The sequence below is a fragment of the Tursiops truncatus genome, chromosome 7 (genome assembly GCF_011762595.2).
Source record: "Tursiops truncatus isolate mTurTru1 chromosome 7, mTurTru1.mat.Y, whole genome shotgun sequence".
In the NCBI taxonomy this organism is placed as follows: Eukaryota; Metazoa; Chordata; class Mammalia; order Artiodactyla; family Delphinidae; genus Tursiops; species Tursiops truncatus.
This window is the reverse complement of record NC_047040.1, coordinates 70,011,440-70,036,597: the sequence shown is the minus strand read 5'-3', so window position 1 is coordinate 70,036,597 and position 25,158 is coordinate 70,011,440. Positions and strand designations below refer to the sequence as shown.

The 25,158-nt window shown below is 43.7% G+C and overlaps 2 protein-coding genes across 2 annotated transcripts in view; both read left to right on the top strand.

The window, feature by feature from the left end:
- Positions 1-8,562, top strand: part of PSMD14 (proteasome 26S subunit, non-ATPase 14) — a 95,668-nt gene extending 87,106 nt beyond the window's left edge. Inside the window, exons 11-12 of the mRNA XM_019922764.3 lie at positions 5,649-5,711; positions 8,149-8,562. Coding sequence (XP_019778323.1) covers positions 5,649-5,711; positions 8,149-8,247 — 162 coding nt within the window. The 3' untranslated portion in view covers positions 8,248-8,562. The remainder of the gene's footprint in view (positions 1-5,648; positions 5,712-8,148) is intronic.
- A 3,594-nt stretch (positions 8,563-12,156) lies between these two features.
- Positions 12,157-22,694, top strand: TBR1 (T-box brain transcription factor 1). Its single transcript, XM_019922285.3, has 6 exons — positions 12,157-14,127; positions 14,689-14,843; positions 15,198-15,319; positions 15,934-16,092; positions 17,051-17,112; positions 20,172-22,694. Exons 1-6 carry the CDS (start codon positions 13,436-13,438, stop codon positions 21,025-21,027), a joined length of 2,046 nt encoding a protein of 681 aa, XP_019777844.1. The 5' UTR covers positions 12,157-13,435; the 3' UTR covers positions 21,028-22,694.
- Positions 22,695-25,158: the final 2,464 nt, after the last annotated feature.

Below are 25,158 nucleotides of genomic sequence, written 5' to 3'. Positions count from 1 at the left end.
GTGGAGCGGCTGGGCCCACGAGCCATGGCCGCTGAGCCTGCGCGTCCGGAGCCTGTGCTCCACGACAGGAGAGGCCACAACAGTGAGAGGCCCGCGTACCACAAAAAAAAAAATATATATGTATATATATATATATATATATATATGTGTGTGTATATATATATATATATATATATATATATATAAAAGGCAAATCAGTTTACAGAAGCATCCAAAATTACAAAGTATTTAGGAATAACTACCATAAAAAATGTAAATGCATAAATATGTATATATGACTTCTTTGAAAAATGCTAAAAACATTGTGAATAAATTCCCATTTCCAAAAGTAAGACTTAGTATTTGTAAAGCTGTGGTCAAGCTTCCCAAAGGTTACTTTAGTGCTAGTAAGAATATCAGTGAGCTTTTAAATTTTGATAACTTGACAGTAAAGTTTACCTGCAATAAAAATAACATTTATTAAATGCTTATTAGGAGTCAGACTGGCAGAAAATATTTGTACCTATAACACAGAAAAGGCTAGTATCCAAAAAGTACATAACAGACAAAGAATTCCTATAAAATATAAAGAAAGGATAATAAATTGGACAACAGAGCTGGAAAATTCACTGAAGATGAATGGCATATAAACATGAAAAAGAATTCAATCTTATTAAGTATTCAAAGAAAAAAGTTAAAAGTATAAGATTTTTTTTTTTCTTTTCAAATTAAAAAAAAATGGTTTGGGAGAATGCGCCACTAGTAGGAAAATAAAAAAGTGATATATGACATTTTTGAAGGCCATCTCCCATTTTATCTTTAAATTTTAAGTGCATATAACTCTTTAAGCCAACGTGTTCTCTTTTAAGGATTTATTATGAAGAATGAAATTCTACAAGTACCAACTTAGAGAAATATTTAAAACTTGATGTTATGTGTATAAAATGAAATTGTGTAACAATATGAAAAGTCCCTACTATGTTACCTTCCCTCCATTTTTCAATGATACCTCTCTGTCTCACATATATCTCAACGTATTATGCTGTTAACAGTGTCACCTCTCAGGTGGAAGGTAGGGGAATTTTATACTTTATGTAAATCCTGGATTCTTTTTAGTTTTTGCACTAAGCAGGTGTTATTTATATCTATTGTGTTAGCTTGAGGTAGCAATGGCTTAAAGAGGATAGGAATGTACATCTCTTGCAGTTCAAGTCCATGTGAAACTTTGAAGTTATTACATTTACATACCCAGATATCTCCATCTTTTGCTCCACTTTCCTTGTATTGGCTTCCATCGTTTAGATCTCCTCATGATTCATGGTGATTGCTAAAGCTTTAGCCATCCCATCTGAGTTCCAGGCAACAGGAAGAAATGCAAGAGCAAAAGAGAGAGACCTCTCAACTAAATCAATTCCTGTTCAGGATCCTTCCTATAAGTCCCACCCAGCACTTCTGATTATATCTCATTGGCAGAACTTAATCACGTGGACATACTTTGCTTTGAGAAAGGCTATATAGTCTTTTACCTGTGAGCATTACTGCCTTTAATAAAATTAGAGCTATATTATAAAAGAAGATGTGTATTAGGTAGGCAACTAGCAGTAGACTCTGCCATAGAAAGTTTTTTCAACAGTCTAAACTGCAGTTTCTATTATACATACACACACTTGTATGGGCACACACATGATGTTTATTTTATATCTCTATTTTATATAATTATATTTTAAAATTGGATTCCTTATAATATTTTTAGAAGGAATTTACGTATTCTGGGTCACTTAATAAATCATGGGTTTGGCTTTATTCAGGATGTGTCATTAAAAAGTAATGATTTCCCGAATTGCCATGAATGTTGCTTTGAGGTCTTTGGAGATAGATAAGACTGTATTTAAGTCACAGTTTCATTGCTTATTGGCTGTGTGGCTATATTGTCCCCATCAGTTGGGCACAGTCCTTTTTTGTATATTTCATATTGCATTATAATTTGAGATTTACAGGCAGGTAAAGTAAAACCCAAATGCAAGCTTCTTGAAGAGCAAGAACTGTCTTACTCATAGTGAGTACTTAATAGTTATTTACTGAATGTATAAAATGAGGAAAATTCTACTGTTGAGGACATACATAGAATGTACTAGAGCGTTATAAGCACTTTCAAAAGGAGAGTTAGAAAAAAAATTTATAGTAAAAGTATTGCTGGAATTAACATATAGGAGATAGTGCCTAATTTCTTTATGTAAAATGTAGATTACTTCACTGGGATGTTTTAAGGATTCAGTAAATTAATATGTACATGTTAATGTTTAATTACTAATGGTTGTAGGGAACCCACTTTTTTGTTCTCCATATTCACACCTGTAATACTTTCTCATATAGTTTTCTAATTGTTTCATGTTCGTTAATTTTGCTTTCCCAAGTATGTTTTATAAAAGCCATTTCTTTAAACTTATTCTCTATCCCCATAACCCATAATGTGATTTTCAGTTATATAGTCAATGCATTGACTTTTTATGAAAATCAAGAAAGAACTAAAATGCCTATATTACGTTCACTAGCAGTTTATGCAGAGATTGTTTAATGGTGAAAAAATATACCATATAGGTGATTTTACAAAGCATGTGCTTAAATGGAAGCATGGCATGTTGAGAGTGAACACTGCAGACATATCAAAGGGAAAAAAAGAAGCCCAAGGAATGGAATAGATATGACATATAAAGTGAAATAAGAGACATGGTGTCATGAAAGCAGAGGTTAAAGGATTAGAAGAGAAAAGGGGTATTGGAAAAGGTGTTCAGAAAGTTCAAGTAAACTGAGTCCATTGGAATTTGCCAGGTGGAGATCCTTAAAAGAGTACTCATGAAGTGCTAAGGGTCCAATCCATGTTTGTTAGAAGGTAAATAAAATGGTAGAATTTGAAACACAGATTTTCCATTTGAGAAATTTGACTCTTACCAGGAAAAAGATAATGAGGTTAATGGCTTTAGTAAAAGCCTCTTTAAGATGGGGGGTACATCTGAGGGGATTATGATAACACAACAGACCAAATTCCAGGAATTTCTTAGAACTGTGCAGACCGTGCATGATGGGATAGCCATCTGGGGGTCTTTGTTGATAAACTGTTAAAAACGTTTCTAGTGTGAATAGCCACAAACATTTTCAGTGCTTTTTTGTTGGTTGAGTAAACCGAAGAGCACGAATGCAAAAGCAAAATTTGATGCCAAATCACAGAAGTTGCCATAAACACAGAAGTTCCCCTAGTAAGGACACTGCCTGTGCCTGAATTTCATTTGTTTCTGCTGCTACCATTTCTTAATTTTTCCTGGTGACTAGCCAGATTAGAGCTATGAATGAAGGCAAACTGGTCTTGCTCAGATGATAGATGAGATAAAGGTAACTTAGGTAGCTGGAGAAAATATTTAGGGGTTTAATGTGATGATCTGGTCTATCTCAGAGTGTGAGAGATGTGCTTACTCTTTTGTCATGGGGGTTTGCAACCTTAGTATATGCCTAAATCTACAGCTGCTCCTCATTTTCCAGATGGCATCTATGGCTGGGAGTACTTTTTACCATCTGCACTTCTCAAAGAGTTTGTGAACTCTCTCTTTTAATTATAGGAAATGGAAAAACTAATTGGTAAAGTGGTTAAATGATATAAAAGATTTTTTAAATTGAGTTAGAGCTTTTTATATTCTGTTTAACCTTTCAAATAAGATCAATGCTTTAAGTGCTTTTTTACTTTCATCTTTGCATGTCTGCCATCTTTGATATTTGCAACACTCCAAAATACTCCATAATAACTATTTTGTACATGGATTGGTATTTTGAGCCAAATTCCAAAACCCTTACCTCCTTCCAGTACCGTAAAGTACTATTGTTGGCGTGTGCATAGAACTAACACTGAATGGATATAGAGTACAGACTTAACGTGAATTGTTCCATTTATCTAATATGTTTTCAGGTTGGTAAGGTATAGTGTCATGATTTGTAAAAGTAATTTAGAAAGACAAACTTTTTATGCGTTGCCAGTGTTTCTGTATATGTAAAACACTGAGATAGTAGGAGAAGCAATTTTCCAGTTAGAAGATACTTTTTTTAACTAGCTGCGAATAATAGGAGTGACATCTGACTCTGAAAATGAATATATTCTCTGTCTAGGGAATTCTAGATTTGGAGTGTTATTAACTTATTTTCCCCTTTTTAGTTTTATGAGTCATAAATGTATTTCCTAATGATGTGTTGTAAATAAGTATCCTATAATAATCAGTAGATGCAATACTTATTCACTGTCTTTTCTCTTTAGGCAGATTCTACTGCGGAAAATTCTCCAGATAGTTTGTCCGTTTATAAAATTAGATACTTGCCATCTTTGCTCATTTTCAAGTTCTCTGTTTACAAAACTATTAAGAAGGTGTGAAATGTAGCCAAACTTCCCAGTTTATGGGAAATGTCTGATGATTGCATTTCCTACGTGTTCATTGTTCACACATGAAGAAATTTGGCAGCTGCGAGATGATTAAGTTTAGAGTATCCAAATCTAACCCTCACTGGGATTTTGGTTTCCTGCTTTCTGCCCCTGTTTTCTCACTCCCTTTGTAACCATATTAAGTGCTATGGTATTACTTCTTAAGATTGGTGATACTTAAATTTTCTTCATTTTCCATTTATCAAATGCTGTGGATAAATCATAGACCAGGAGTTCACCTGATGCAGGGCCCTAGCTTCAGGCAGTACCATACCCAAAACTGTTACGAAGGAGGTTGCTTAAACTTAGAATTCTCAATAAAGAGGTTACACAGTGGTGCATTATTAGGGTAGAGGGCAATATTGGTAGCTAATCTAAATGCTGTAATTACTTCAAAATTATTCTGCTAGAAAATTTATGGTCATACGCATAAAAGTTTGTAGCTGGCTTTGAAAATAGTAGAAAGTGGTTTGTGTATATGGTTTGGTTGAATTAATTTTTATTTGATTTGGCATTTGTTTCAAGTAATTTTTTTGATGTTGAAAACTTCAGATTACTCTATTTCTTCATGATTATTAAAGATCATTCATGTGGAGAACTGAGAATTTTTTCTGAGTATATCTATTACTTTTACAGATTTAAATATGTGAAGGTATTAAGGGATTACACTATATGATTTGTTAGCTGTGGATCAAAAGTCAGTAGCAGGTCCTTTGATCCTAAGTGTTACTGATAGTTAGATACTGGGTATGCACAGTTTGGTTGACAAGAAAAAGGTGACAAAGATAATAGGAAGTTGGGGGAGAGCCATAGTGAAAGTAGGAAAAGAAAAAGGAGACAGAATGGGAGTAGTTAGTACCCCAGTGCCACAAGCAGCTCCCTTAGGGTCTTCCATCCTCCAGTTTGGCCATCCCTCAGATAATTCCGTAACAGTTTTCAAATGGTTACCACTTCCATTTGGTGGTCCAATTGGATATTTTCAATGTCTTTTACAAATTTCTTAAGTCTGTTTTCAAAATGATGGTGGTTATAGTTTTTATTACCCTGAAGGCTGTTCTGAAGATTAGCAGAATTACTTTTTTGTGCAATAAATTACTTGAATAAAAGGTTCTGTGAATGAAAATTATGATCATCATTATCTGATGATTATTCAGCAGTGGGAAAAGTACATTTAGAATTTGAAACTCTGTCCTTTGTGTTTCATTCACAGGCTGTAGAAGAAGAAGATAAGATGACACCTGAACAGCTGGCAATAAAGAATGTTGGCAAGCAGGTGAGGTGTACTGTAATAGGTTATGCATTCACATAATAACATGCTCTTGTAGAGTTAAAAGTATTTTGGAGCCTGTGTGATTTTTTTTCCCTGTCTGTTCACTGTACATTTTTCTTCTGTCATGTAAATGTGATGCTAATTTTAAAGGTCCCTGAATTATTTGATGTCAGATTCTTTTTGCCATCTATAGAGAAGTAAATCACAAATATACCTGTGAGATACTATCTTTAGTGAAAACAATTTTGTAGAAATAAAGTAGGAAACTTGTGTCCTGAGTTGATTTTCCAAGCACTATTTTTACTTGAAATAATATTGTCCATGAAGATAATAGAATGATAGGTTTATTTCATATGTAACAGTTTTAAAAATGATATAGTTTATCAATATGTAGGCTTCAATATATAGGTAATATTCCTGAGAAAGCTTAGAGCCCTGTTGGATTCTACTGAGTGAAGGGAAAGGGTTTTAAGTATTTGCTCTTTCACTTTTCCCAAGATGAAATATATATTTTAGTTCCTATTTTTCTGAAGGTTGGGGGAACACAGCAACCAATTAAAAGAATCTACAGATTAATTAGACTGTTTTTTAAAGAATGTTGATTACATTTTTTCATTTCATGGAACATGGTTATCATATTGCTGATGTTGGCAGAATCTTGATATTTCAGATGCAAGACACTAAGCTGTCTTTGCTTTCAGCCATCCTACCATATGCTCTGATCCCATCACATCTCACAAGCTATGTAGGTTTGGGCCAGGACCATTCTTGGATGGGAAATCTCTAAGAATCACCCAGCTGCCACAAGAAGTAATGTAGATAACTGAGGGAAGTGTGTTACCAATTCACCGCAAAACCAGTTATTCCAATAGAGCAGTAGGGGCAAGGGTCTGACTTAAGTATCATAATTGGTGAAGTCAAATCTCACTGCATTCTGAATATTACAGTTTCATTAACAAGAGGAACCCTCCAAAACCGAAAATGAGGTATAATTCATCTTATTCTCTCATCCTGTGTGATACAGTCACCCTTGTTGTCTTTTCCCACTACTTATTTTAGTCTAATATGTAATATTAGATCACCAACTTGGAGCCTAGCATTCAGTAACTATTTTTTGAATAAATGACTCTGATGCTATAGTTTCTTGATGTAGATTCTATTTAACAGTTAGCAGCAAAGAAATTAAAAGTGAAACTGAAAATATATATAATTGGCAAAGTTTAATAATCATCAGAATCATTTTTTAAAAATATAGTACTTCACTAGTTTGGCCTCCTTTGTGGCAAAAGCAAAACTGCCTATGATGGAATCAGACCAATATCTTTTTCTCCTGCCGGTCTTTCTTAGTCTCTGTCACCTAAAATGTCCTAAGGCTTATTTCTGAAATAAAGAAAATTTAGTGTTGTGGTCTAGTTATTTGAAATTATTTGTAGCGTGTTGTATCTCTGGGTATTTTAAAGAAATCAAGCGTATTGAAATTGTAGTTTAGAAAAGAACAGCCAAGAAGTAATTTCAGTGGTGAACATTTGTTTAAAGTTAGGAGTCTTGGTATTTTAGCAAAATACATATAAGAAAATAATGGTTTAGTTGAAAGTTTTTTATTGTGTGCAGTATCTATCCTTTATTTCAAAGCTTTCAAATTTAGCTGAACTATTTCAATCAGCTCAGCCTTAAACATAAATGTATATTAAGCATTTAAACTTAACCTCCTTTATTACAATGCAATTTTAAGTCTTGTTTTTAACTCAGATGTTTCAAATACAGATTTGATCAGGTTTAAATTAATGGATTGTACCTATATTCTTTTCTGTGATACATTTTTTCAAAATAGCTACACGAAATATCCTTAACATTTTAGAATTGATCCAAATTGTATTTAAATTTTTAAATTACTAACAGTGACTTTTGATCCAAGAATATTTCCTGAATCATTTAAAGCACTATTCCTGAAATATTAAAATTACATAGGAATTAAATTAAAATTACAGAGGAAGTGATGAGAATTCACATTGAACTCTTTCCTTTTGGTATGTCTGCTTTGAGTAAAGTACCCCCTCAGACATTCAGTATATATGAATGGCAGAAAGTATACACACATAATCAGGCTTATACACACAGATAAAATGCTTATGCTTTTTTAAAAAAATCAGATGATTTCGGATTTGTATAGAATTCCTTGTGACTATCATTTCTGCTGCAGAGTCATAACATCGATTGTGTAAATCGGTCTTTATTTTATCAGCTCCTTAACATTTTAACAGATTTAGAAATCCTGAAAATGTAACAATATATAGGGAAAGTTAAATTGTAAAATATATATAAATTTAGTTTTGGCTTTCTTTACCAATTTCATCAGCTACTGAAAAAAAATCTAAATAATTCATCTACCAGTAATATGGTTCTTTTTTCTTTTTCTTTCCTTATTCCTTTTTTCTTTTAGGACCCCAAACGTCATTTGGAGGAACATGTGGATGTACTTATGACTTCAAATATTGTCCAGTGTTTAGCAGCTATGTTGGATACTGTTGTATTTAAATAAAGCAATGCAAAAAGCTCTTAGTGATACTTTCAGTGTATAGTCCTCTTGTTCCTAATGCTCAAAATCAAGGGACCTCTGAAGGTGTATTTGGTTAAATGTAAGACATCTGGCATCATTTGCAGCACTGTAACACCTTCAGTCTCCGTTGTGCAATTACTTCTGTTTCTTTAGTCAGGGTCTTTGCAGATTCCAAAGTTGTATAAGAATACATCAAAGTGGACAAATTTTGTTAAGATCCCATTTAATATTTGAAGAAATCAGTAACACAAATATATTTTGATTGTTGCTTACAAAATAAAATACATTTACAGTCTATGTCTCCTGAGGTCTTTTTGGCACTGGGTGGAATTGACAGAATAACATTTGACAGTGCACTGGAAATCTCACACAAAGATATGTTTTCCTTTGTAATTTAAGATAACACATAAAACATCAGTGTGATAACAAAACTTCACAAATGTAAAATGACTGCCATTAAAGAGTGGCTACCTCATTAGTGAGTAACCCAGAAAAATGTTGACATATTTTATTAAAAATATTTGTCACAAGTTAATATTGAATACTCAATATCTTGTTAACAGATTATACTTTCAGTATTTCAGAGGGGTACATATAAGGAGAAAAGGGAGGCAGTTTAAATTTAGACTTTGATGATTTTTTTTTTTTTTAAAGAGTACATTCCACCAACAGTGTTGCGATTGTCTGGGAATTGCCTGCTGCAAAACTTCACTAGACTTCCAGCTGAAACAGCCATAGAAGGTGTGCAGTGTCCTCAAAGCAAAACGAGAAACGTAGCCATAATGTGAATTGAATATCATGAGCACATAAGCAGTAATTTTGTTACTGTTTTCTCTCATCTTTCTTAAATTAACTTAGAAGTACCCAGTTTTCTGATAAAGACAAAAATTTGACTAATGGCAGTTTTCATAGATGACCTCGTCCCTCAACCTGTTTCTAACCTGATGTACATAAGTACTCACACATGGTACAGCACCATACTGGGTACACCAAAGAATGTGCAAAACGCATGGAGACAAAGATTTAATTGTCTCTCTCTTTGTGAAAAATGGTAAGAATGTTTCTAAGGCTTCATTAAAGAGGGAATTTACTTGGGGATTTAGAATTGAGCTTCAGCCTCTGATAGAGTAGTATGAATAATGTGGTGAACCAAATTACTCTCCTATTTGAATAATTCTAGGCTGTTCTTGGTTGCCTAATGAAAAGTTACCAGAAACTAAAAGTGGAAGTGGCTTAAATTCCCACTATGTTTCACAGTCTCTGTTTTTGGTGGAATAAGGTATTCTGAGCATTTCTTGATTGTCCTGTGGTTTCTTCTTTTAAATATAGTGATGGTATATTTTATATAGGACTTGTAATATGTATTAATTGTTGGGATTATAACAGCTAACCATTTACAATTAAAATATGAGTTGAAGTTTGTAGAAATTTTCCTTTTGCCTGATTTAAACTTGTGTGCAAGTGTTCCGGGTTTTTTTAATACATGATTTTCCCCTTTACATAAATCAGGTTCTGTGACTTCTTCACATATAGTGTGAAAAGCTAGTCAGGATTATTTTTGTACAATATGTCCAAAGAAGAAGGCCTCAGTAATACAAGGGTTATTCTCAACATTGCATTGGAAACTACTTCTTTTTTTTTTTTTCTTTCTTTCACTTTAGTCCCCTGAAAAATAGCTCCTGAGTGAGTAAAGTGACTGAGAAGGCTTACACAAGGCCTGCCTTTTGCTCTTCTTGTTTGATCACCTCATCTTCCGGGACTTCCCACAGTCACATACCATGTTCTCCCACTTGGTTCATGTTGGAGACGTTCCCAATTTCAAAACCTTACCAGAATCCCTCCTAGCAAAAACCTACAGTTTTGTGGATTTGGAGTCAATCAGAATGAGGATGTCTTAAGAAGGCTCAGTGAACACCTTTCTCTTGGAATGCACAGCTATTTTAGCAGCAGCCTGATAACCCAGGCCGAGGCAGGCACTGAAACAACTTATTTAATCACAAGCTCAATAAGCCACTTCAGGGTGTGTGTGTGTGTGTGTGTGTGTGTGTGTGTGTGTTTATGTGAGCATCTTTACCGGTCTCTGCAGCACTAAAGCAGCACTAGAACCAAAACTCTTGCCTCTAATACAGAGATGTTCCCGCTTTCCACTTAGCCTAGTATGGGGGCATCAAAAGCTCCAGCCTCACTATTCAGTGCCATCTGCCTGTACCAGGAGCACCTGAGTCTTCCGGGAGCTCATTAGAAATACAGGCCTGCTGAATCCGAATCAAGAATCCTGGTGTGGTGCATAAGCACTTCTAAAGTTTGAGAAGACCAGCTCTATGGAAGTATGATCCAAGAGCTGATGTGCTGATTCTGAGAAAAGCCTGTTTTCCTTCTTGAGCATATATGTTAAAGACGTAGCCTGTATGTGAGGAATCACTGAATTCAGTACTGGTAATCTAAGTGAGAATGCACATTTATCTCCTAATCCAATTCCTTAGAAACTCTGAGGAGGAGGCACTCTCCCTTTCCTCTACTTTAACAGTCATTTTTAGCATTCTTCATTTTTTAAAAAGCCAGTTCAGGGTACCGGGAATAACAAAACCCGAAAAAGAGTCCAGGTAGAGTCTCTCCTTTCTGCGACACACTGAAGGCTCTGTCCCACCGAGGAGGGGGTGGAGAGGCATTCGGGGACAAAGAAGTGAATGATCGAAAAAGGGGAAAGCGAGAGTAGCCAAAACCAGGCCAAAGGCTCTCGGGAGAAATGGTGGTGAAAGGTAAAAGGCAAAGAAAACCAAGCGTCCAATAATGTCATAGCTGCTGTCCCCTCCCCCCACACCCCAACGCCTCAACAGTTAAGGCCCTGCTTGTTAGTGAAGCTTCCTGGCCACGAGCTGAGATTTGCTTTCGAAAGGAAAATGGGGTCTGGCTGTATTTTTTTTTTCCCAGTCCGGGACATCTGGGCACCAACCCTTCCGGCCCTGGGCCGCGCTCGCCGGGCCTTGCCACGCCTGGTGCCCTCTGCGGCCAAGGCGCCCGCCCGCCTCGGGGGCGCAGTCCGGGCTCAGCGCTGGCCGCTCAGCCCCCAGAGGCGGCGCTCTCAAAATGCGCCCGCCTAGGCGCAGGTCGAGTCGGGTTAGACCCTCTCTGCAAAGCGCCAGACCCACCCAATGTCCCCGGCGCCGCTCTCCCTCAGGGAGCGGCCGGGCCCGAGGAAGGCAGATGCACTCTCTCGGAGGAAGGTACGAGCTCCACCGGGCGGAGGCGCCCAGGCCGAGCCTCCGGCAGGGAAAGAGTGTGTGCCCCCGGGGTCCGCACCAGCGGCCGCTCGCCCCGCGCTCCCCGGGTCTGTGGGCGGCTCCCTCTCGGGACCGCCAGGGTGCTGGGGAGCCTACGGGCACCTTAGACAATGGAGCCAGAGCGGGGCGGCTGGCCTGGGGCCGAGCGCCGGGCGCGGGGGTGGCTTCTCTCGCCGCCTGCCCCCGCAGTGCCCCGCGTGGAGCCGGCCCGCCAGTCAGCCAGCTCGCGGGGCCGAGCTGAGCTCCGGCGCTGCGCTCCTCCCCCTAGTTCCCGCGCGGCTCGGCGTCCCGGGAAAGCCACAGGAGGGCAGGTTGGCGGGTGCCGGCCACGGGAAGCAGCGTAGAGCGGTGAAGCCTCTTGGCCCTCTGGTTCGGGCGGAGGGCTGGGCTCCTCTGTAGACCCAGTACTGGGAGATTTCTTCCTACACCTCGGTGCTGCTTTGGGCCTCGTGCTATTGATTTGTGCCAACATCCTTTTAAACTGGTTCTTTTCTCTATTCCTCTTTAGATTCTTTCTCATTTTAAAATTACTGGCATGGATTCTTTTTCTCCCCTCCAGATTATAAAAACATTAAACACACACACACACACACACACACACACACACACACACACACACACACACACACACACACACAGTCTTCCGTAACGATCACTGCGTTGACACCACTTCCACTCTGTCTCCCCAGATCAACGCTTCTAGGGAACCCATTTGCGCGAGGACCCGGCCCTCTCTTTTCCTGGCGAGGCTTTTGAACCTGTCGCCAAGGCCGTACCTCAGAGAGAAGGAAGTGCAGTGGCATGCGAGGCATGCATGGCGCCTGCCCCCAGTTAGATGCTCTTCAGATAATCTGCAACCAAGCTCGCTGATAAAATATTTAGGGAAGACCTCGTAAACATCACAGCAACTACATTAAGGCACTTCAGCCCGACAGCTTATGATTATTTCAAAACTTAAAAAGGAGATCATTGATTGTCACTGTTTCTGTGCTCAACCAAGAAACCGAACCTTCCCGAGGTGGGTGGATGGGGGGGCTGAGTTGCTTGCCTTTCTCCCCCACTACTCCCCCTTCCCGCTCTCTCTCATGGAGGTGGCTCTCAGCAGCAGTGATTTATTTATGTATGTATGTAGTTTAAAAGGTGTGCGTTGGTGGGGGTGTTCGTGGAGGACACACAGGACCTGCTCACAAAGGACTGGGTCAGGTGTCTTGTGCTTCTGTATTAACTGGAAAAGACAGACTCTGGAACTTTTACAGGGCGAGAAGAGGCCACCGGCTCGCGCTTTGTATACTTTGCACTTGAAATCGTTACATTCAACTGAATATTTGGCTCATTCAGATCCGAAAAATCTCCTAGCATCGTTGAATTCCCTCCTCCGCCCCTCAGCTCCAAAGGAGGGAGGTGGGGGGAGAAGGTAGGAAAATGTTTAGTAAATTGCACATCTTTGAATCTTCCTAAAGCAGTGGTCACAAAGCTTAAAGGTGACACAACAGTGCTCACGTAAAACTAACACACGTTCCCCATCCCACCCCCAAGCCAACAATAAAATCATCCCCTTCAGTTTGCCATGATCGCAGCGACCAGGAGCCAGGTGATTATCCTAATTAATGTCTATCTAATTAAATTACTGTCAGCAGTTAACCAATGGCAGGAGCCGTTTCATCGGCTGCACAAGCAGCAAGATCAAAAGTGAGCCTTTTCTGATTGCTGCATAGTGTCAATTGGCCAATCTCTTCTCCCAGGGAAAAAAAAAGTAAATCAAACCTTTGAGAAGCATTTGCTGGTTGAAGTGCTTTCTGTCTAGTGAGGGGGTCTGTGGATTTCTAGTTTATGATAAATAGGACTTTAAAAACCAGGGACAGGAGGGTGAGTGTTCAGGTTCCAGAGCTATGCAGCTGGAGCACTGCCTTTCTCCTTCTATCATGCTCTCCAAGAAATTTCTCAATGTGAGCAGCAGCTACCCACATTCAGGCGGATCTGAGCTCGTCTTGCACGATCATCCCATTATCTCGACCACTGACAACCTGGAGAGAAGTTCACCTCTGAAAAAAATTACCAGGGGGATGACGAATCAGTCAGATACAGACAATTTTCCTGACTCCAAGGACTCACCAGGGGACGTCCAGAGAAGTAAACTCTCTCCTGTCTTGGACGGGGTCTCTGAGCTTCGTCACAGTTTCGATGGCTCTGCTGCAGATCGCTACCTCCTCTCTCAGTCCAGCCAGCCACAGTCCGCGGCCACTGCTCCCAGTGCCATGTTCCCGTACGCCGGGCAGCACGGACCTGCGCACCCCGCCTTCTCCATCGGCAGCCCAAGCCGCTACATGGCCCACCACCCGGTCATCACCAACGGAGCCTACAACAGCCTCCTGTCCAACTCCTCACCGCAGGGCTACCCCACCGCCGGCTACCCCTACCCACAGCAGTACGGCCACTCCTACCAAGGAGCCCCGTTCTACCAGTTCTCCTCCACGCAGCCCGGGCTGGTGCCCGGCAAAGCGCAGGTGTACCTGTGCAACAGGCCCCTTTGGCTGAAATTTCACCGGCACCAAACGGAGATGATCATCACCAAACAGGGCAGGTAATGCTACGTTCTTGGCTGCCGCTGCTCCAGGCGCGGTCCGGGGGCAAGTGCACCCGGCTTGTGACCGCCGCGGCAGCGAAGATTCGGGGTCGGGAGCAGAGTGGAAGGCGCTCTGGCGCGTCCTAGAGTTGGCTGGTGTTGGAAAAACGGAAAGTGGAAGGTCTAGCCACCGCGGTGATGTCGGGGAGGGGGGTCCCGCTCTAGAAAGGTGGTCGGAGAGCCAGTCAGTGGCCGGAGAAAGGAGAGCGAGAGAGAGGGGGAGAGCCCTGGCCGGTGGCCGGGAGATGGGAGGGACGCATCAACGCCCGATGCACCGACAGGTGGAGATTCGGGTCGCCAATCTCGCTTTTCAGCTGGGCAGTGCTACCTGCCGACTCCCCGACTTCAGCCCCACTTCTTTTCCTCCGCCACCACCCCTTTTCCAACCCAGCAAACATTCGCTCATTGACGCTGAGAGAACAAGTTTTGCTTTGCTATCTGGCGCCTCGCTTCTTGCATTTAATCTTTAACATTTATGTTTTTCCCCCTTGTTTTCTCCCCCCTTCCTAATTTAAATAGGCGCATGTTTCCTTTTTTAAGTTTTAACATTTCTGGTCTCGATCCCACGGCTCATTACAATATTTTTGTGGATGTGATTTTGGCGGATCCCAATCACTGGAGGTTTCAAGGAGGCAAATGGGTTCCTTGCGGCAAAGCGGACACCAATGTGCAAGGCAAGTCCTTCCAATTAACACGTTTTCCTGACACTTATTTAGGTGAGAATGATTAATTAAAGCCTTTGTGGACTGGCTCGAGCGACTTTTAAAACGATCGGCCAATGACTTCTAAAAGCAAACAAGGGGGATAGGGGGACAGACTGAGCCGCGAGAAGGGGGAGGATTATGCAAAAGCAATTTTAATCATCCCAGTTAATAGGAAGAAAGCACGGCCTAAAAAGCCCCAGCTAATGGGCCTCACAGTGGAATAAGGGGTGTGCGTATGTGTATATGTGTGTGTGTCCTACGTGGTGAGGAGTTAAGACTGGGCAGTGCCCGGGGCACATGTAAACAACTTGTTTCTTTCTCTAGGAAATCGGGTCTATATGCATCCGGATTCCCCCAACACGGGGGCTCACTGGATGCGTCAAGAAATCTCTTTTGGAAAATTAAAACTTACAAACAACAAAGGAGCTTCAAACAACAATGGGCAGGTCAGTGGCTCAAGCGCTCATTTCTCTCTCTCCCTCTCTTTCTCTCTCTCTCTCTCTCTCTCACACACACACACACACACACACACTCACTTATACATACTCGTCCCTCCCTAAGATCCAGTTCATCACTTTAAACCAACATGAGAAACTGGACACGTTTCTTTGCTTCATTAAAAAGACTTCTAAAAAATTCTATTTCCATCCTCCGAAATTATATTAAACAATCTACAAAGTTGTTCTTCTCCCCGCCTCTCGCCCAATTCCCGAGTTCCCAACCTTCCCAAGTACAAATACTTGGTTGATTTTGAGAAGGAAACGCGCAGGATCTGCAGGTTGTGAAAATCTTTGTTTCTCCTTAAAGGAGGACAGGGAGAAGGGCCCTGAGGATCGGGCGGTCGGGTTTGGTTTTCCTCCCGTGCTCGGGCGATCCGTGCTCCCGGGCAGCGAGGGCTGGTCTGCCCCCGCCAGCCAGTCACCAGCCGGGCGAGGCCCGCTATCAGTTACTAGGGGCGGCGGGCTCCTTGCAGCCTCCGCGCGGCGGGCGGCGCAGAGCCCCGCGCACGCCGGCTGCGTTAACGCGCCGCCCGGCGCTCCCCTTTCTCTCCGCCGGACAGATGGTGGTTTTGCAGTCCTTGCACAAGTACCAGCCCCGCCTGCATGTGGTGGAAGTGAACGAGGACGGCACGGAGGACACCAGCCAGCCCGGCCGCGTGCAGACATTCACTTTTCCCGAGACTCAGTTCATCGCCGTCACCGCCTACCAGAACACCGATGTAAGGAGGCCTGGGGGCTGGGCGCGCGGCGGTCGGCACCGGCTTCTCCAGGCCCGCGCCGCTACCCTCGGCCATCCCCCGCTCTGGCACTAACGTCAGCCGCAGCTGGCTCTGCTGCGCCTTTTAGGCGTAGGGCTAGGGGCCTGCTGGGCACCTTCCCTAAACACCTAGCCGGTGGGAAAACGCTTCCTATTCGTCTCCGTCGCGGGTCACCCGGGCCACCTTTAAGGTGACCAGAATTTCTCGGGCCTCTTGGGAATTTTTATTTAGTTTTCAAGTATCACTTTCTGGGTGATCAAAAGAAACCCACATTCATATATTTAAAACCTACAATAAATTACTGGGGGCTACGAAGTGAGTTTTCTAGCAGTTTGAACTTAAGCATTTGCAAGTTTGCAGAAACTTATTTTACTACTGTTGATTTGACTACTAGAATTGATGGTGTTTTTTAAAAACTTAAATGAAAATATTAGAAGTTAAAAATATGCGTTTATTTTAAATCAAAACTGATTTTAAGATGCAGCTTGTGGGTTCTTCAAGTTGTGTATCAAAAGCGACCAATTTTAAAAAATATGATGAAACATTTAAGATACGCAACATTTTTTAGTGATGAATTCAAGTGCCCCTTAAAGATTTTTGCCTGAGTAAGGGCATTATGTAACAAGCATTTTAAAAAAATGAGCATTTGAACCAATTTAGAACACATGGGAGAGCTAATTGAAAGCAATTCTTTAGTTTTAGTCACCATTAATTTAAACATGTTCCTCATAACTTTCATCATACTTTCTTTTTTTTCCTTTCCACCCATTCCCTCAAATTTTTCAATTAGGGAAACTTTGCTATTTAATGAAATTGTGGGCCGTAAGCCCCTGTAAAAAGCGGCAGATGACATATCCTTAAACACCCAATCCTCTGTATAGAATGTAAAATCGTATTAATCTTTTTTTCTCTTTTCCAGATTACACAACTGAAAATAGATCACAACCCCTTTGCAAAAGGATTTCGGGATAATTATGACACGTAAGTAGTTTTGCACTTTCTCAAATTTGTGGAATTGGGCTTTAGGTCAAAGGTGCATTGCTTTGTACAAGGCTTTTGGAAGCTAGAAAGTGTGAAGACAGGGTTGTTTTCGAGGTTTTCCTTTCCTTTTTGTCGGCTCCCCTTCTCTCTGGTGACCTGGCTTAGTACTTCTGTGGTTTTGGTGAAAGGTTTCCTCTGCCTATTTTTAGCTTTTGCGTGAATTACAAAGTTGTTGGCGGGGCTCGGGGACTGGCTGGCTGGGGAAGCCGCCCTGGTTCCCGGGTGCGCGAGTTGTATGTGGCACTGCAGATGCTCAGCTCAGATTGTCTGTGTCTGAAACCACCCGAGTCTGCCTGAAAGTGCATGTGGCTCTGGCAGTTGTTACAGTCTCCTTGGCATATGTGACTTTTATTTACCCATTTCCAAGTTTTGTGTAATAGCTTTTCCTGTGCAAGTTTACTATGGACTGAATAAAAATGTGCACCCACTACAGGCAAGTTCACGAGCACAGCCGATATTGCAGTCACTTCAGGCTTTGGGAAGGACCCAGGTTCTGTTGCTGTGTATTATTTATGCTTCGAAAGAAAAATATTTCCTGTTATCGTTTTTATCTAGGTGCGTTTTAATTACATGTGTTGGTTCCCTTTTCTCTAGGCATCACTTACCTACTCCATGTCTTTTCTATCAAAATGCTGTCCTCTGGGGGCAACAGTAGGTGTAAACTGAATACTTCCTGGGCTTGTTCTAGCGTTCTTCCTCAGAGCCCAGGTATAGTGCCTAGGAGTTCAGATAGAGTTATATAGCAAAATCTAAATCTGGATTATGGTGATCCCTTCACTTTTTTCTTACCATAGAAGGGAAGAATACATACATTTTAATTTCATGGCTTGCATTAAGTGCTTGGGATAGAACTACAAAGTTGAATCTGTCTTTGACTAGGAATAGATTAAATTTGTGGAGGAGACAAGTGGCTATCTCCAGGCAGATACCGAACTTCCCTCCTGATATTTTTATAACAAATTGAAAAGACAGTCATGGATGGTACTGCCTGTAACTGCCATGTGCATCCCTCAAAAGTGGTCCAAAGGAAGCAAGCCTCATCAGTATGATTCCCCAGGAAAACAAACTTGGCTACTCTAGTCCTTCCTCACAATCTAAAAAAGGTGGGCTCAGCACAGTGGAAAGTGTGTGGCCCATGAGACCAGAGATATTGGTCTCTGTACTAGGGGGTCTTGTAGATTTTGAGCTTTTAATTCTGCTGTGAACATCTGTTCCAAAGCATTTATTTTGCACAAATCAATTCAGTAATCCCAAGTGGGTTGGGACCTGGATGGGCATATAAACTGTATCTTTTGCAGATTGTTGTTTTTTTTTTTCTTTTTAAAATATTGTGGTGGTAAACAGAGAAGGTATTTGCACCTTGCTGGTTATGTTCCCTTCCTGCCTCCCTCTACTTGTTCTTATTTGAGGCTGGACTTAAATTTCAGGAGGGAAATTTTGTGCAGTAAGCAAACTGCACCTGAGCAGCCACAGCATGACACTCACTTGCCCCTCTTCTGGCTGACTTCTGTTGGAAAAAAACACTCCATTTGGTTCTTAAATCACTATATATTTCTCATAAAAAGCTTCTTTAACTGTACAAGTGGTTATCTTAGACATTTATGGGTTAGAGAAGAGTAGAATGGTTTATGACACTCCCTTTCCACTGTTAATGTCGGTTATTTGGGCCTGGCTCACTTTTGGAGAAACAGGGAGAGCAATGAAGAGTTCAGGGGGGCCAGGGGGTTTGCTTGGCCACTCACCAGGGAATCTCCTCCCCAAAGGATTGAGGTCTGACAAGACTGAGGCTCTCTTTCAAAACAGTCTGTTGATTAAAGATTAAAACATTTATGTGTGAGCTAAATAAAAAGGGAGGCATGTGTGTATGTGTATGAGAAAATACTTCGACCAATCTTGATCCAATCTCTGGTTCCTTCTCAATTCGAATGGGATTTTCTAGGCCCAGGGCCTAGAGCTAATCTTTGACTATTTTCTTTAAGGTAATTCTTAGTAACACAATTACTGTATGGGGTTGGGCAAGTTATTTAACTTCCCTTTGCCTCAGTTTCTTCACCTGTAAAGTGGGATAATAATGGTACCTAACTTGGAAAATTGTTGTGCTGGTTAAATAAATTACTGTCTGTACAGTCCTAGACAAGGGTGCCTGGTACACATAATCAAGTTGTATAAGGATGAGCTATTATTAGTGGGAGACTGCTTGGGGGAGGTTGATAACTGTACTTCAAGAGTTTGCCCCCCAAGTTGTTGTTGCTGTTGTTTTTAACCAGTAACAGATCAAAAGCTGGGGAAAGAAGGTCAGAGTAAAGAATGCTTTTTCTCTGCAAAAGAATTTTACTGATTGATGACTTTGTTTCCAAGTAGTAATTCTTGTTTGTATTAGTGGTCGGGAGCTGGGGGTTGAAAGATCACACGGGGAAAACAAGACAGTAAGTCCTGCGGAGGCTTGCAGCAGTAACCCTCCCGGGTCTCAGCAGACTGGCGAAAACCAGTCCGATGCTTGTCAGTACCTGGGGGGCCCGCGCGTGTGTCAAATGGAGGAAAGCGGTCTTAAAAGGGTGGAAGTGGGTGACTTGTTTAGAAATTTCGCTCAGAAACTCTCACCGATGAAGAAAGGCCCACTGGGCAAATAACACCTTAGTTCCTGGGTAAATCTGCCATAATGTGTACACATACAGTGGAGAAGGGGGATGAGAATCCCTTGCTGTGCTCCTCTCTCGGGCCCCCTGTGCACCTGGTGAGAGAACGCAAGAGAGGAGGGAAGCCTTCTTCTTCACCTGTATCATTTTTAGGTCCCTGAATAGACAGATTGATTCCTTTATAATTTCACGATTTATTTTGGAGAGGATGCAGGTCTGTGACCTTTTGTCTGTCTCCATCCTGGACGGCGGCAGGTTACACGTGGAGATGGTGTGGGTGGGCAACCAGGGGTGGCCTTCCCTTTTGCCCCCCGAAGGGACCTGGCGCCACCCTTCGGTTCTCTCTCTCTCCCTCCCTCGCAGGATCTACACTGGCTGCGACATGGACCGCCTGACCCCCTCGCCCAACGACTCCCCGCGCTCGCAGATCGTGCCCGGGGCCCGCTACGCCATGGCCGGCTCTTTCCTGCAGGACCAGTTCGTGAGCAACTACGCCAAGGCCCGCTTCCACCCGGGCGCGGGCGCGGGCCCCGGGCCGGGCACGGACCGCAGCGTGCCGCACACCAACGGGCTGCTGTCGCCGCAGCAGGCCGAGGACCCGGGCGCGCCGTCGCCGCAGCGCTGGTTTGTGACGCCGGCCAACAACCGGCTGGACTTCGCCGCCTCGGCCTACGACACGGCCACGGACTTCGCGGGCAACGCGGCCACGCTGCTCTCGTACGCGGCGGCCGGCGTGAAGGCGCTGCCGCTGCAGGCGGCCGGCTGCACGGGCCGCCCGCTCGGCTACTACGCCGACCCGTCGGGCTGGGGCGCGCGCAGCCCCCCGCAGTACTGCGGCGCCAAGTCGGGCTCGGTGCTGCCCTGCTGGCCCAACAGCGCCGCGGCCGCCGCGCGTATGGCCGGCGCCAACCCCTACCTGGGCGAGGAGGCCGAGGGCTTGGCCGCCGAGCGCTCGCCGCTGCCGCCCGGCGCCGAGGACGCCAAGCCCAAGGACCTGTCCGACTCCAGCTGGATCGAGACGCCCTCCTCCATCAAGTCCATCGACTCGAGCGACTCGGGGATTTACGAGCAGGCCAAACGGAGGCGGATCTCGCCCGCTGACACGCCCGTGTCCGAGAGCTCGTCCCCGCTCAAGAGCGAGGTGCTGGCCCAGCGGGACTGCGAGAAGAACTGCGCCAAGGACATAGGCGGCTACTACGGCTTCTACTCGCACAGCTAGGCCGCCCCTGCCCGCCTCGGCCCCGCGCCCCGCCGCGGCCGGGCCCCCGCCAGCCCCTCGCGCCTCTCCCCCTGCGCCTCCTGCCCACGCCCCACTCGCGCGCCCCCTCAGTTTGTTTGACCCTCGAACACCGTCTGCAGCGGATTAGTACAGGTCTCCGAGTGTAATTTTAACCTTTTCTTTTTTTTTTTTTTGCACAGCAGTTTCCGCAATTAGCGCACCGACCTTCAACTTGGCTGTAAACCTTTTGGTTTTCCTACTTCCGAACCTTCTGTGAAGTTATCCTCCCAACAATTCCCCTTCCCCTCGTCTTTTTCTCACCCTCTCCTTCCCTTTCTGGTAATGAAACTCTTCACCTTTAGGAGACCTGGGCAGTCCTGTCAGGCAGCAGCTATTCCGACCCGCCAAATCTCGGCCTCCCCATTAACCGTAGGATGTTGACTCTAGAACCTGGACCCCCCAGCGCGTCCTTTCTTATCCCCGAGTGGATGGATGGATGGATGGTAGGGATGTTAATAATTTTAGTGGAGCAAAGCCTGTGAAATGACTGTATATAGTGTTAATTTACTGTAACGAATGGCTAGTTTTTATTCTCATCGTCAAGGCACAAAACCAGTTCATGCTTAACCTTCTCGTTCATTTCTTTTCCTTTCTTTGCCTTTTTCTCCACCCCCCTCCCCTTTAACATTTTTTCTGGTGGGATAATTAACAATATTCTAAGAGGCTCTGAAAACTTGAAACTTGAAAAACTAGATAATGATGGGTTTCTCACTTCTCCTCAATCCGTTTGCATGAAATAATTACTCTGCCCTACTGCACACAAATAGCTAAGGAGAATCTGACCAAACACCTGTAAAGGATAGGTGTCTTTTCATAGGCAAGTCGATTAAGTGGCATGATGCCTGCAAAGCAAAGCTAACTGGAATTATATGTTTTTTACCCCTTACTTCTAAATAGAATAGCTCGACATCAGCAATATTATTTTGCCTTATTTGTTTTTCCCCAAGTGCCAAATCCATTACTGGTCTGTGCAGGTGCCACATATGCTGACAAACTGTTTCTGAGTATCTTTTCAGTTCCCCCCTCCACCTTTATATGCTGTAAATCTTTGTAATGAATATTCTACTAATGATATAGATGACTGAATTGTTGGTAACTATAGTGTAGTCTAGTGAAGATGAATTGTGTGAGTTGTATATTTTACTGCATTTTAGTTTTGAAAATGATTTCCCCGACACCTAGAAACAGCTGCAATTTGACTTCCTTGGGAAAACACTAGCATTAATGCAAGTAAGACTGTTTTTCCCCCTCCCACTAAGTCTTGTTATATTTGATAAGGAGCACTAATCCCCCTGAAAATAGATTAGTAGGATTTCTAATGTTGTGTAGCAAACCTATACTTTTTTTTGTATTTTAAAATTAATGTGAAATATGCATCATACACAATATTCAATCTAGATTCAGTCCATTGGGGGGATTTTTTTTCCTGATAGGAATTCAGGGTCTAAACGTGTGTATATTTTGGCTCTTCTGTAAATCTAATGTTGTGATTTTTATATTTGTTTCGTTTTGTCTGTGAACTGAATAATTTATACAAGTACACACTCCATTGAGAAACGTTTTGTTTTTTGCTCGTTTGTATCGTCTGTGTATAACAAGTAAAATAAATCTGGTAAAATGCTATGGTGTTTGAAAGCAGTTTACAGTTTGAAAATAATTTAATTGTAGATGATTATTTTTAAGGGTTAAGGAAGAATAGCCTGTCCCTACTCCAATATGGGGCAGTCTGTTTAGTGGAAACTGCCTCCCGTTTTCTTCTTAAATTTGTTTTATAGCACTACCAGTAATTACTTTTTTTCCTCTTATTTACAACTACTTAGTTCCCTGTGAGTCGTTTTACTTTGTTGCACTTTTTCTTTTTTTCAGGAAAATGTAGACACTTCCTTATATCTTTAAGTAGGAAATAACGTGAGCAGGAAAAGGAGGGTCTTTAATACGAAATTTAGAATTTCTTTAAATTTCACAAAGTCAGGAGGGAGGCTTTGGGCAAGAAAAGGGTGTGATTTAAATGCTTGTCAAAATAGGCTGTTGACCGCAGCTCTAGGCAGATGTCGAAAATTCCGGTCCTTAAATACGAGGCCTTGGAGTTGAGTGGTGAATCCGTAAATGAATACACAGGATGGCCTACATTTCTTGAGTGGATTGTTTTGGGGGGATTTGGGAGGGGTTGGAGGGGGGGAAGGACTCATAGAGCAAACTCGTGAAAGGTCGGTATTTAACCACTGAGCTTAAAACTTGCTTTAGGAGGTATCTGGGGGGCACCACTCCCGTCTTTTCTACAACGGAACTCCTGTGCCAGTCCTGCCCAAGCCAGATCCCCATCCCTTGAGAAAAAAAATACAGAAATGTGGATATTCCAGCTGGGGGGTCGCTGCGTCTTAGTCAAGGTGTCCGCAGAGCTCTGCCTTTACCTCCTGGAGAAGCGATTTTTGTACTTTTGTGTCCAGAGAAACGAGATCCAAGAAAGAGGTGGAGAATGGTTCAACTTTCTTGCTTAGTCTGGGCCAGTCTCAGGTTATGGGACGAAATTTACCACCACCCAGAGACGGTCGTGTATCCCCTTTGCAATTTGACAGATGCAAAGAGGCTTCAAAGTTCCAATTAAAGTGAAAATTGGTGGGGGGAACAAGACCGATTTGCCTTCCCTGGGCGATTTCGCCACTAGACGGCGTTCCGCGGAGTTTTGTCTGCCACATAGAACAGCGAAGACTGATTTTCCTTTGTGTTTCTCCGTTCCCACACCTAAGAACTAAACAAGAGGACAAAAAGCACAAAACAGGGGGCCTGCGTGGCGAGTGAAGTGGAGCAGTGTGTTCCTGCAATCACCCACTGGCCCTGCGCTCTTGCGACCTCGCTGCCGCCGAGCAGGAGGCGCACGTGCAGCCGGGAGGCCCGGGGACGCCCAGGCCGAGGGCGAGGGGTAGCGGGGGCCGCGCTGGGCTTCCGGGAGTGAGCCTGGCGGTCGGAGCGCGGCGCCCGGCCAGACCTGCCGCCCTCGGGTCAGAGTCACCGCGAACAAAGGAGTCGGTGTCATGTGCGGAAACGAAGCTCTTAGAAGCCGAGGATAGATTTCACAGGAACGTAGTGCCCGGTACTGAAAGACGCACTTAGCTGCTATTAGGAAGTACTTAAAAAAATTGGGGAGGTCGTTTCCCTTGCAGCTTTGCACCATCTGCTGTGTGGACTGAGTCAGCGTGAGGTAAATTTGCAGCTCCGCGCTCCTCTCGGAGGCAGTGTGCTTTCCTGTCCTTTGCAAGCATGATCATTTCTCCTGGCTTCCAAGGAGTCTTGGGTGTCTAGTGAAGTGACACTGTCAATGTGTCGGAGAAGCTGCTGCTATTCCAAGGAAATCAGAGTTCGTTTTGGGAGGGCCTGCGGGAACCAGAGTTCGCGTCCCGGGTTAGATTTCGAGTTGCCTTTTTACCTCCGTGAGGGTAGGAGTCAGGGGAGGGACGGAGAAGGATGACGAATCCTCCCCGTAAACTGCAGATTTCCCCAGTTTTCCAAAGTGTCTTTTCAAAAAGAGAAAGAAAGAAAAAAAAGGCGAGCGTGCGGCTAGCATTCTATTCTGGCTCCAGCCTTCCCGCCACTCGCATCCCTCGCCATCTTAGCTCCTTGCCCACCAGCCGCTTGGGGCCGAGCGCGGCGGGCAGGCGCCGCTCGAGCCCAGAGACGCTGCGCCCTGCGTTCTTCACCTTCGAGCTGGTGCCGCGGGTCAGGGTGGCCGACGGGCGGGCACAGAGCGCGCTGCGGTCGAGGGCGTCCGGGAGCCCAGGCCGGCGGGGACGGACATCCGCACGAGTTCGGCCGGCAGTGGGGCGGCTCCGAAGGCCTGGTCTGTGCCGCTGAGCCTGGGCCCAGGCTCTCTGGCTTCGCCGTTGGGTGGCGGTGGGGGGCGGCTGCGTCCTGGCTGTCCCCGCCGTGGATCCAGGCCGGGAGTCCAGGCGAGGAACGCAGGCAGGGATTCAGGCCGCGCGTCTAGACAGGGGGCCCAGCGTAGGTTCAGACCTGGAGTCCAGGCGGTTCTCCTGTCCCTTCAAGAGTCCGGTCCAGCGTGGCTCGCGGCCTTGA